This window comes from Mixophyes fleayi, chromosome 6 (genome assembly GCF_038048845.1).
Source record: "Mixophyes fleayi isolate aMixFle1 chromosome 6, aMixFle1.hap1, whole genome shotgun sequence".
In the NCBI taxonomy this organism is placed as follows: Eukaryota; Metazoa; Chordata; class Amphibia; order Anura; family Limnodynastidae; genus Mixophyes; species Mixophyes fleayi.
Genome location: NC_134407.1, coordinates 183,025,933 through 183,038,130, shown reverse-complemented (window position 1 = coordinate 183,038,130; position 12,198 = coordinate 183,025,933). Strand labels below are relative to the sequence as shown.

The window sequence follows — 12,198 nt, the reverse complement described above, 5'->3', positions numbered from 1 at the left end:
CCGATCGCTCGGTCCACGGACTGCATACACACTAGCCTTGTTTAGGACGATAAAGGGAAGAGCGGACGTCCCTTTAGCGACTTTTTACAGCCATGTTGTCGTGAGCAATGACTGTAATTTCGTACTCACTGTTGTGGATCGGTCGGAAGTTTATACACACTACACAGCGGAAACGAGATTGGGACGAAAATATTAAACGGTACGACCAACCAAATGAGGCGACAATCGTCCATTTGAGCAGACTTTCGACCATCGTGTCACTGCACACACTGACCCGACTTTTGAACAAGCGGTTGTATGTCGGCAGTTTGAGCCAATTATTGGACGAAATCAGTGTAGTGTGTACCCAGCTTTAGATAGAGCTCATTACTGTATTTGATAGTAATCTATATCAGATCCATACAGCAGAGATTATTGCAGGGGATGAGTGTGCTAAAGTTGTGGGAGGCAGTGACCTGTTCACCTATGTGCAGGGCCGTCTTCATTAATAGTTACATGATCACATGACAGGGGTAGTGTTATCATGTGAGGAGTGAATTGGAGGCAAGTGGGAAGCCGCAGACAAGGTATAATAGGGGGAAGGGTCCCCTTCATCACAGAGTAGTGATGTAAGGCTCCTATAAAACTGATGCATGAAGATTGTGATGTTGAACACACATCTGTATTAACTAAAGTTAGATAGTACATTCAACTTGTGTTCTGAGCTGAGTTATTGGTTAATAAGTAATTCCAAATATTACTTAATGCATGTAGGATAACAATGGAGGTATAAACTGGAATAGGCTTAAAATTAAGTTGGTTCTTTTTGAGGTTTTTTTTTTTGGTTTTTTTTATAAACTAACAAAAACAGTCATTGCCCTGAGCTAGTCATATAACAATAAGGGGTTGAGGTATGTAGTGAAAATGTCTGCTCTACCACCTCTGTAGTGAAATGATAGTTGATAAATATGTTAATTTTTCTCCCTTAGCCAGATGAAGATATGTTTAATCCAGACTATGTGGAGGTGGACAGAGTTCTAGAAGTGGCTCACACAAAGGATTCTGATACAGGAGAGGTAAGTAAGTGTGCAGTAGTCCTCATAAATTATCACATTGGTTACAGTCAATAATGCAGCAAATAAATGCTGCATGAATGGATAGAAATTAATCAAAAGATTATGTCAGGGCTACAGGGAAATGAAAAGAGAGAGCGAAAATAGGCAAACTGCTAGGCTCATGTATAATGAGCAAAATGTGAAACTAAAGTGAAGTTTATACCATATTTAGCGCATTGAACAAGTTTCCCTGCACTTACCTGCTAGGAATAACTATGTTGGTTTCTTGGTACGTGAGTGAATTTTGTTTTTGCACTATAATTTTATGTGCCCCTTTTGCAGGTTATATGGTGCCTTTTTTTTCCCCTTTACATTATTCGGGAGGCATGCAGGGTACGTCGGGTGGCCTTAGGGTAGTTATGGGACCATGTTATATATTACCTGTCTGAGGGCCGGTGTACCCTCCTGGTACATTTTATTGTTAAATTCTAATTAAAAATGGTCAAATTGCACTGGTGATGCAGTTAAGAGCTCTTAGTTTGTTTTCTTAAGAGTCAGATTTTTAATTAGGTATTTTCTAGGAGAAAGCATTTATACTTGTCTATCTCTGTCTGTCACTGGTTGAGATTCCGTGTGAGTGAACATAGTGTCACATTCACATCACATTCCTGAGGGGATAAATGAAGTTTCTCTTGTTTAGAGCTCCCTGTAGTTATCAGTAGACAGAACTGGTGGATAAAGGGACAGATAATGGACTCTGCCTTCTACGTTGAGTATCAGTGTGTGAAGAAAGCTCTTGCTTACATTAATGTCTCTTATACATCTCACAGGAGGTAACACATTACCTGGTGAAATGGTGTTCGCTGTCTTATGAAGAGAGCACCTGGGAACTGGAGGAGGATGTTGATCCGGGTAAAGTAAAGGAGTTTGAAGCGCTGCAAGTTCTGCCGGAGAACACCTTAACGGTATTTTATCCTTTGCATCACAGGAATAAACAAAAAAATGATCATAAAATAGGAGGAGAAATACAACTATGTTGGTGTGAGATTGTGTTATCTCCTGTGACATTTTAGAACTTAGCATGCAGCATATCCCCTACACTGCGTCCAGGCAGTCTGGCGCTATGATGGGTTGCACTTATTTACAGTATGATGCACTTGTTGCAACATAACTATTGCTATTGAGATGTTGGAGAACCTACATGTCATAGTTCTTAGGCTTGTCGATGGATACTTCCATTTTTCACTTGACAAAGAACACTTACAAAATGTTAGTCTGCAGCTCATACATACTAATTGCTTTACATAATTAAGTTGGCGACATCTGTGGAAATGCAACATTTTTAATGTAGTATTAAAGCGCCTGTTTCTGTTAAACGTTGCCTATTTTTACAGGAAGCACATAAGTCTGCATGTTCAGAGGGTGGTGGCTGTGTGGGTGCAACGTTTTATACTTTCTTAGCAGTTTGTGGCATTGTTTACTTGATGCAGGCTCGGTGCATCCAGATATTGATCCCACATGCAAAAATTAGATTTTGTTTTTCAGGTTGAGATTTAGTGACCTTCCCAGTTTAGCGCGTGGCTGTAAATAAATAAATACATGCAAGATACAGTTGCGTGTTTGTGCCTGATTGTATTCTCCAAAAATATCAAACTTTGGTAACTTGTGACTGGATCACTATTAAATAACTTTTGGTAAAAATTTATTTAAAACAAATAGCGCAGGGCACTTATTTATGTAATTGCACGTATATTTTTTATATTGTGAGATAGGAAATCGTTATTTCTGAGACCAGGGGAAGAAATTCATCTCTTGTTTAACCTTGCTATGTGGTATGCCTATTTCTGATGTATATATCTGATACAATGAGCCTGTGTTTACCAAGCCTTTGGTGTATTTTGATATGGGGAAGTAGCTTGTTTTGGTTTTTTTTTGTTCTGTGGGAATGGGTATTCGGCGACTGTTTGAAGTAATCATGCCAGTCGGACGTTTTGACTTGCTAGTGGGTCTCCTGCCTCTGAAATAAGATCCAGGAAATCACAGTAAGGTTTTTAAGAATTTCATAGCCAAGTATAAATATTAGTGGCTTTGCAATGCATGTAAATCCATGTTTGTGTAAATAGAGTATATCCTGGTCCAAAAAATAGCATGTGTCTCAAAGGTATAAATGCACTGACTTGTACACTGAAATGCGTTGTTCTGATTTTTCATCTGACCTGATCACACTGGTATCTTCCACCAGTGTGTGAGAGCAAATAAACAATCTTGCTTCAAAGACCTGCTTGGACACATCTTCAATATTGCTGTATTCCTGTGATCTACAGATTAGACCCTAAATCCTAATCCGTTCTGCGGCTGTCTCTGAGGTTTGGACAAAAGCGTTTCCAGCACCACCACTCTGCCTGCTACCCAGCAGCCCAGGTCAATGTGATAGGCCATGGGGGGATCCATTCACAGCAACCCGGATCCATAGTAAGAGGTCCGGAGTTACCAGCCCAGGTACACCAGCAACGAGACACGCTAGCAGCGTCATTTACCCAGAGGAAACCCAGTACTGGATGTCGATAAAGAGTCCAGTGGTGGCAGCTAGTTTAAGCCCCTCCTACTGCGTCAAGAGGGTGCTTTTTGGATAACGAAAGGGAACGGTGGCAAAGTAAGCCCAGCCGGTTCCCAGCAACAACAGACAGGGTGGCATAGGTGGTCCATCCTGTCACATAACTTTTTACTATTTTTGTTTCTTGGTCCACTAAGATCTCAAATGAACAAATGAGGGTAGTCTTTCTAAATGTAAGCTCTGCTTATAAACTTGTGTTAACAAGTGGCAGGTTGATGGCATCATATAAATGATCATCACTGGTTACTCCTTCAACTTCGGTCATTCTTGGCTGGGAGCCATGGTTTTATTGCTTGCCTCATACCACCATTAGGGCATGTGTGTATGTCAATGGAGATACTTGCCCTTTGGGGGTGTATTCCCCTAGAGGATATGTGGCCAGTGTTGGAAGCTGGTGGCACAAACTTCCGCTTACCATTTTGGGACTTCCTGAGTATCAACAGGCCATATGCTGTGGGCAGAACTGTTTGTTATGCCGGAGTGTATTCAAAAAACGGGGTAACTGTCCCACTGTTGGCCACCAGGGTATGCACATTTAGTCTATCCCTTATAATTCTTGCTTAAGTAAATTGGGGTCCTAATACATAGCTCACTGTTAACGTAGTTAGAACATGGATGGTGTGGAAAGTCCTAGTTTTTATAAGTTGGTGGCTCTGGCTAATGATATTATAGGACATAAATATCACAATTCTGCCTAAGAGCACAGCCATGAATAAAGAATGGTATCAAAACATCCTCCAAGAGCAACTTCTCCAAACCATCCAATAATAGTTTGGTGATGACCAATGCCTTTTCCAGTATGATGGAGCACCTTGCCATAAGGCAAAAGTGATAACTAAGTGGCTCGGTGATCAAAACATCAAAATTTTGGGTCCATGGCCAGGAAACTTCCCAGACCTTAATCCCATTGAGAACTTATGGTCAATTCTCAAGAGGTGGGTGGACAAACAAAAACCCACAAATTCTGACAAACTCCGAGCATTGATTAGGCAAAAATGGGTGGCCATCAGTCAGTATGTGGCCCAGAAGTTGATTGACCGCATGCCAGAGTGAATTGCAGAGGTCTTTAAAAAGAAGGGTCAACACTGCAAATATTGACTCTTTGCATAAACTTAATGTAATTGTCAATAAAAGCCTTCAACGAATCCTTACGAAATGCTTGTAATTTTACTTCAGTATACCATAGCAGCAAACTTTGTGAAAACCAATACTTGTATCATTCTCAAAACATTTGGCTATGACTGTATCTATATTTCTGCCATGTTCTTGTGTTGTAAACAATATATTTCACTTCCTTCCTTTTGGGGAATACTGCTACCGTGAGGTATAGAGGCAAGTGTAGGTGTTGGGCATTTAGGATTTAATTACTACATATTCTGAAGCTCTATAGCCCCTCGCCAACGGCCCGCCAGTTTAAAACGAAGTGCCCAAAGAGTGGGGTGCTCTTGCACAGGACTGCCTACGGCAGCCACTTTGAAGATTTAATTTTTTTCACATTTTGTCTTCCTTTTATTTATATTTTAATATGTTTCTGTGCTGCAGCTTTCACTGTACTGACGTGCAGAAGTAACTTTTCTATGTCCCCCCTCTCCTGTCCCCTGTTCTGATCATGGGAGAGGGCTCTAGTGGGGATTCCTCCTTACTATTAGTGTTTACAGTGATGTAGGGTCACAATTTGACTAGTGCTGAGTGGTGCCTTTTTCAAGATCATGGCCATGCACAGGAACCATAGCCTCTTTACGTTCTGTCCGCTCGGGGTGAACAGTGTGTCAGAGGCTGCTCTCTTCTCCTGGATTCTCTATCAAGATAGCTCCTTTTGTAATAGTATTCTCCTTCTTTCACAGATTTCTGAGCCGTTTTACATATTTCTCTCTCCTTTTCTCTGTAGCTTGTTATTTAATCTGTTCTACTCTATCCCTGCTGCCATGTCAGGTAAATGACCAGTATCAGATCTAAGTCAGGAGGGGAATGTCTGTTATTTATTTTACCTGTTCCAGGTCTCAGGCTAATTTGCCAAATGGATGATAAGAACCTGACATGTACAACTTGTGAAACGGAGGACCGAGGTCCACGAACGTCTTAGGGGATGCAGCTGAGATGGCGGAGCCAGCATAGGCGAGATCACTGGCTCAATCCATCACTCTGCTCACTACGCATCAAAAGGGGGTGAGTGGAAATCCCTCTATTCCCTCAGTAATGGGACTTGGGATTGATTCTCTGTCTCAGGAGACTATATCACCCAGTTTTCAGAAGACCATATTTAGGCAGTCCATGTCAAGTCACCTTGGCTCTTAAGCACCAGAATACGACGCAAGTTCACTTTGGTGAGAATTCTGATTTGGCAATCTCCTCATAAGAACTGGGTGAGTTTCTGTATGACTCAGATGGCATAGACCCGTCAGGTTTTGAGGAATAATCCTTTAGAAGGCATTGAGTTGACGAGCTGGTTATTGCGGTGCGTCATACCCTTAACATTCTAGGACCAGAGGATACTCCAGTTCCTGATATTTCCTTATTTAAAAGAAGCATTTCTCTTTACCATCTACACCCCAGCTTTTAGAGCTCCTATTGAGGTAAGCTTGCCTTGTTCTAAACCAGCTAAATTGTTTCAGATTCCGCTGAGATTTATGTTAGTTTATCCTTTGCCATCTAGGAAATTGCAAAGTGGTAGTTTCAGGTGGACACAGCAGTGGCCCATCTATCCAAATCGAACACAATACCCATTGCGAATGGTGCCTCTTTTAAGGATGACACAAAAGAGTGAAGGTATTCCAAAGTCCAATTATATGGCAGCAGTTGGTGCTCGAAGACTATATTGTTATCTGAATGGGTAAAGATGTTGAAAAATGTTCCAAACACGTTATTGAAGGCTTACAATCAGAAGAACCTAGATCAGAGTTGTTAGCCTTGATCGAACATACCAGGAAAGCATCAGAGTACATAGTAGAGGCAGCTCTGGTTGCTGGTGTTATTGGATTTAGGATCTCTGCCATAGCGGTGGTTGCTAGGTGCTCTTTTTGGCTTAGATCCTGGCATGTTGATGTAGAGTCCAAGAAACTGGAGTCCTTACCCCTTTGAAGGAAATGTACTTTTTGGGACAGAATTTGTCAAGCCACAGTAGGAAAGAGCAGTGAAACCTAAAAGTTCCACCTCTAGAGGTCAGTCCTTTGTCACACACAGTCTACAGAAAAGGGGGAAATGGGCATGGGCAACCAAGCTCCTGGCCTTCAAGCCCTCTGATTATCAAACCTCATGGAAGGGTTCAATTCCAAACAGCATTGACTGCAGTGCGAGGCAGATTTCTCTTGGGTATGTGGGTAAGTTTTTTTTTGTTTTGTTTTTATAGAGGGGGTTCTATTCGGGACCTCCTTGGGCCCCCACCCAAACATTTCTTTTCCACTGGCCTCCCCGATCAAAAGACTGGCTTTCAGGGAGTGATTCCTCTGGTACCTGAAGAGCAGAAGGTTCAGGGAATTGAATCTCTTTCGGGTTCAAAAAGTGAAGACCTATCGATCGTGAGTCTAAAATCCTTAAACCCTAGTTAGTCTTTGGGTAGAAAGGTTCAAGATGGAGTCCTTACGATCTGTCATTAGTGGCATAGAACAGAAGAATTTCTTTCTTTCATGGATATAAAAAATGCTTACCTTCACATTCCTCTATGGAAGGACATCAGAACCTCTTCAGATTTGCAATTCGGGACCTACACTTCCAGTTCAGAGCTCTTCCCTTTGAACTTGCAAGAGAAACCAGAGTATTTATCTAGGTCCTGATGGCTACTCTGTTAAGATCAAGGGGAAACTCAAGTGGTCCCCTATTTAGACAATCTTCTACTCGAGGCAAATTCTTCCCCCCTTCAGAGCAACCACCAGATAATCACTCAGTTGTTGGGAGTCCCATGGGTGGATCAGAAATTCTCAGAAAACAAACCTGATTAAGGTTCAGTGCATGGTGGTTTTGAGCATCCGAATAGACATGAGGTTGAAAGCAGACTATCTGAACAAGAGCCGCCCTTTTCCATCTGGGACTGACTGAACCATTGTGACTACAGATGTCGGCGTTCAGGGATGGGGAGCGGTAACACTGCATCTTCGTCTACAGGGTTGTTGGTCTCACAAGAGGAAGCAAAGTTTCCCATATATGTGCTAGAACTCCGCAGTGACAAACTCTTATAGAGGCACAGCCCTTTTTTTTTTTTTAAAAGGCAAGACAGTTTGAATTCGGTTTGACTATGCCATGGTTGTTGCATACATAAATCATCAGGGAGGCACCAAGAGCTACCTAGTGATGAAGGAATTATACAAGATTATTAGTTGGGTGGAACGATATGTCCTAGCAATTTCTGCGGTATACATGCTTAGAGATGAGAATTGGGAGGCGGATTTCCTTAACAGATCTCTCCACCAAGTGCTATTCCATCAGACTATGGAAAGGTGAGATCAGTTGTTGGCCTTTGTTCAGTTATAGGTTTCAGAGTGTTTCTGTTTATAGAGTGTGAATTTTGCTTCTAGTTTTATTTGTTTAACGTATCATTTGGGGCTTTGTAAGTTAATAACTGGCGAACCATTGGCGAGGGGCAATAGGAGGGATAGAGCTTCAGAATCTGTACAGTCATTAACTCCTAAGTGCCCATCTCTTTCATCAGTCTTTCTACCCATTGATCCCCTTCACTGACAGCTCTCATGCCTGCTGTTTGTGTCCCCCTCTCCTTAGTATGTAAGATCCTGTGAGCAGGGCCCTCTTCCCTTCTGTCCCATTACCATTTCTTCTTCTCCAATGCCACTGTACTTGCTATGCTTGGAGCTTTAGGAGTTCTACTTGTTTTGCTGTGTCTTGCACTGTACTGTTTTTTTGTATTTGTACGTCGCTGCAGAAACCTTGTGGCGTCATATAAATAAAGATTAATAATAATTAAGAATACCCCATGTTAGAAGTGTCCGCTGAAAAATGGATTTAATGCAAGTGCAAAAACCCTATTTTTTAATTTCTTGGGGGTTTTTTCGTCCCCTATTTAACTGTTTTACCTACTGTTGACTGTTGAGTTTTTGGTAATGGGAGTGGTTTGCCGATGTGGAACCAGACATTGGAAGATGATTAGTATCGTTGAGTAATATATGTTAGAGGATAATTTTATTGGGAAATGCATGACACTCATAGATCTACTTTCTTTTATTTCTTTGGTTTACAACTACATTGTACTTTGTTTCATAACATCCTTATTGTAATGCACTGTGTGGTATGTTAATATGCTATTGTACCTTTTGGCTGGATATATAGTTGTGGGTTAGTGTATTTTAAAAATTGGATAAATTGAATCCAAAGAGACCAGATTTAGAAAAAGGAAAAAAAATACACATTAACCATTGTACCTCTTTTATATACCAGTATGTTTAACATTTTGTTGAGTTTTCCTTTTCTCTGGGCACTTCACCAAGCTCATCCCGATTTTTGCGTCTTCACAGGAGCGCCCGTCTTCTGAGTGCTGGCAGAAGTTGACGTGTTCCCGCACATACAAGAATAACAACGAGCTAAGAGAGTACCAGCTGGAGGGCATGAACTGGCTTCTCTTCAATTGGTACAACAGGTGAGATCCAATATATGGAATTGGTAAGGTGTATAAGTGATAGTAGAGTTTTAAATACGTGAATTTTATGGTTCTCAAACTGGATTATTTTAGTGCTCTATAAAATAAGTAAATAATGAATGAATTTGCCTTAACATTCTAGGAAGAACTGTATCCTCGCAGATGAAATGGGCCTTGGTAAAACTATCCAGTCTATCACCTTCCTCTCAGAGATTTTCTTTATGGGAATCCGTGGACCATTCCTCATTATTGCTCCACTATCCACAATCACCAACTGGGAGCGGGAGTTTCGGACTTGGACGGAGATGAACACCGTGGTGTACCATGGGAGCCAGATTAGTCGACAGATGATCCACCAATATGAGATGTTCTACAGGGACGCTCAAGTGAGTCTGGCACCCCTAATCCGTTTTATTTTGTTTTCATTAAAGGAACCTGTAGCATTTAGCATACTTACTAACTTTATATTCCCTGCTAATTTCTTTCACGGTCTTGCGTATGCATATTCTAATACTGTGTGACGTCACAGAGTGATCTATGGAAGTTAGAGTATTGGATTCTCCAGCTATTAGAAAGAATTGTAATATTTTTTCCTCTAGTTGACAGTAGTATAATAACATTAGTTTGCAAATCCTCTTATTATCAATTGGGAATATAAATAAATAACATAAAATGTAGAGTTCCCCCTTGAACACACTCAGGCCTTTTTTTCTGCTCTTTCTGTGCATTATTAAACCCATGAAACCGTATTAAACCAAGGACAAATAAGTCATTGGTGTGGTACCCCCAGTTTGCCTTCTAAAACTAAACATTGTACAACGCTCTATGACCTTTTTCTAATACATAAATACGCACTGCCAGTACAATAGAGCATGTGGATAAAAGCGTAACGTGAAAAATGCATTAAACCCATCTAAATCATACATTAGTTTGCATGCTTTTTTGCCAATTTTCCAGTGAAAAATCCCTAAAACGCAAGCTTATAATTCTATCTAGTCTTGGATGCAATCTATTTTACTTCTGTCTGTAGAGTTTGTATTCTTACAATAGTTTGAGCTAAAATGGGATCTGAATGTCATTTAATCATAACATTAGATAAAGAGAGAAAATATTTTTGTTCCTGTATTGCATACTGAGGCAACATTCACTTTCTTGTGGGAAAAATATGTGAACCTCTTTAGATTTAGTAACTGGTGACGTCTCATTTTAAAGCAATGACTTCTACCAACCGCCATGTACAAATTGCTGATTCTTGAAAATGGTCTCTACAGAACTGCTTCTGCTGATGGGGGCTCACTACAGTGACTGAGGCACGTGAGTCTAAGTTCTTCTCCCTGCAGGGGTCCCACTTAGACTGGCTTTAGGTTCCTCTACATATTTTTGGGGCACCTTTTGTGACTCTTTGCTGTGTTATTTTCCTCACTGCTCTTTTCTGGACTGGCTTGTGTGGGAACAGTCTCTGCCAGTTAACAAGTCAGCCAGGCCCCAAACTGATTAGCGGCACGAGTCTGGTGTGCTAGGGCTGTGGGACAGTTCATCCTCAGGTGTCCGATTTTTTCCGCAGCCATAACACTTTCTCTCCAGCCGGTGTTTTGGTCGTCTCCGATAGTTTCCAGGGACAGGTCATAGCAGGGGCTTGCTAGAACCACCCAGCTTTGTGGTTACCTGCTTGGGGGGTGATGAAAAGAAGAGGGGTGTTTCCCTGTTCGTACAGTCCCTTGGGGTTGGCTGCTAGACTGGTGCTTCTGCCAGTGTGGCCGAACCGCCACATACTGATCCGCCAACTGAGCCGCTGCTTCCATGATTGCTAGTCCAATACCCATTTGGTGCATACCTGCGGTGAAACTGCGCTCTACAAATTAAGTCCACTAATTCTTCACAGGACTTGGTGCCAGAATCCATCTCTTTGTCAACTACCGCAATTGGTTGGCAAATTCCTCATGGCTGATGTGAGGGCTTTTACTTCTGCCGGTAGGTTTCCAGGTTAATAAAATAGCGCTTAAAGAGAGCCCTTTTTAAGATGTCTTAGTCCACACATTTCTCTGGGGCCACTCCACGACAGGCCTCCGTTGCGACGCCTTCTAATGTAGGGATCAAATAATTGACCCTCTCCTTTTTGGCCACATCACAGTGCCTACAGGGCATTTTGAACACCTGCAAATGTCCTTCAACAGCTTTACCAAATTTGATGACGATGTTGAAGTTGGGGTATCCTAGTCTGGACTCTGCAGGAGGTGGTGCCCACCTGTTGCCCCACAACTGGATAATAAGCACCCTCTCCACCTCAGTTGTTCTGTTTCCCATGGGCTCCAGCTGCTGCATTATTACAGAAAATTTGCCCTCTTCAGGGTGTTGAACTTGCTTCACTGGTTCACTCTGTAGGCGAGGGCTGCCGCTGGGAACAGGTGCTAGGTTCTGGGAGGTTACTGCAGATACCTCTAGGTTTGGCATTGACGTCTCCTCTTGGTCACTGTCGCTATCTGCTTTCTCACCTGTTGACTTCTGCTGCTGCTTCCCTTTTCGTTTCGCTTCTTGTCGCTGTGTAAGGAATTTCAACGTTCCTGGCTTGGCACAGGTCCACCTTTGACGCTAAATTTAGCCATCCTGTGCATTCCCCAGTGCTGCAGGTACTTTTCACTTGAGTAACTGGTCTCCAAGATACCACCTGGGATTATCCAACAGCTTGCCACCAGTTATAAACTGTGATCGGATGGGCTTTTTTTGCCACCTGTTCTTGGGAGATGAAAGGAATGTTACACAGTTTATATGGATTTCTTTCTCACAGTCAGTAACAGATTGTTACTGATCACTCCTACTGTTGTCACCTGCTACCAGACAGTTGCCGACTTGCGACTGCCAATTGCGCCACTAGGCTCTTTCACAGGCATCTGGAACCACTTACTTCTGGGTAGCCGGTATAGTTGCTGCAATGCCTCTTTGTTGTGGGCTGGCTGGTACCACCTGACCGC

General features: G+C 42.1%; 1 protein-coding gene across 4 annotated transcripts in view; it reads left to right on the top strand.

The window, feature by feature from the left end:
- CHD6 (chromodomain helicase DNA binding protein 6) overlaps positions 1-12,198 on the top strand; it is a 100,419-nt gene that overhangs the window by 43,733 nt on the left and 44,488 nt on the right. For all 4 annotated transcript variants that reach the window (XM_075177520.1, XM_075177518.1, XM_075177519.1 and 1 more), the window contains 4 exons: positions 969-1,055; positions 1,865-1,999; positions 9,108-9,229; positions 9,372-9,615. In XM_075177520.1, coding sequence (XP_075033621.1) covers positions 969-1,055; positions 1,865-1,999; positions 9,108-9,229; positions 9,372-9,615 — 588 coding nt within the window. The remainder of the gene's footprint in view (positions 1-968; positions 1,056-1,864; positions 2,000-9,107; positions 9,230-9,371; positions 9,616-12,198) is intronic.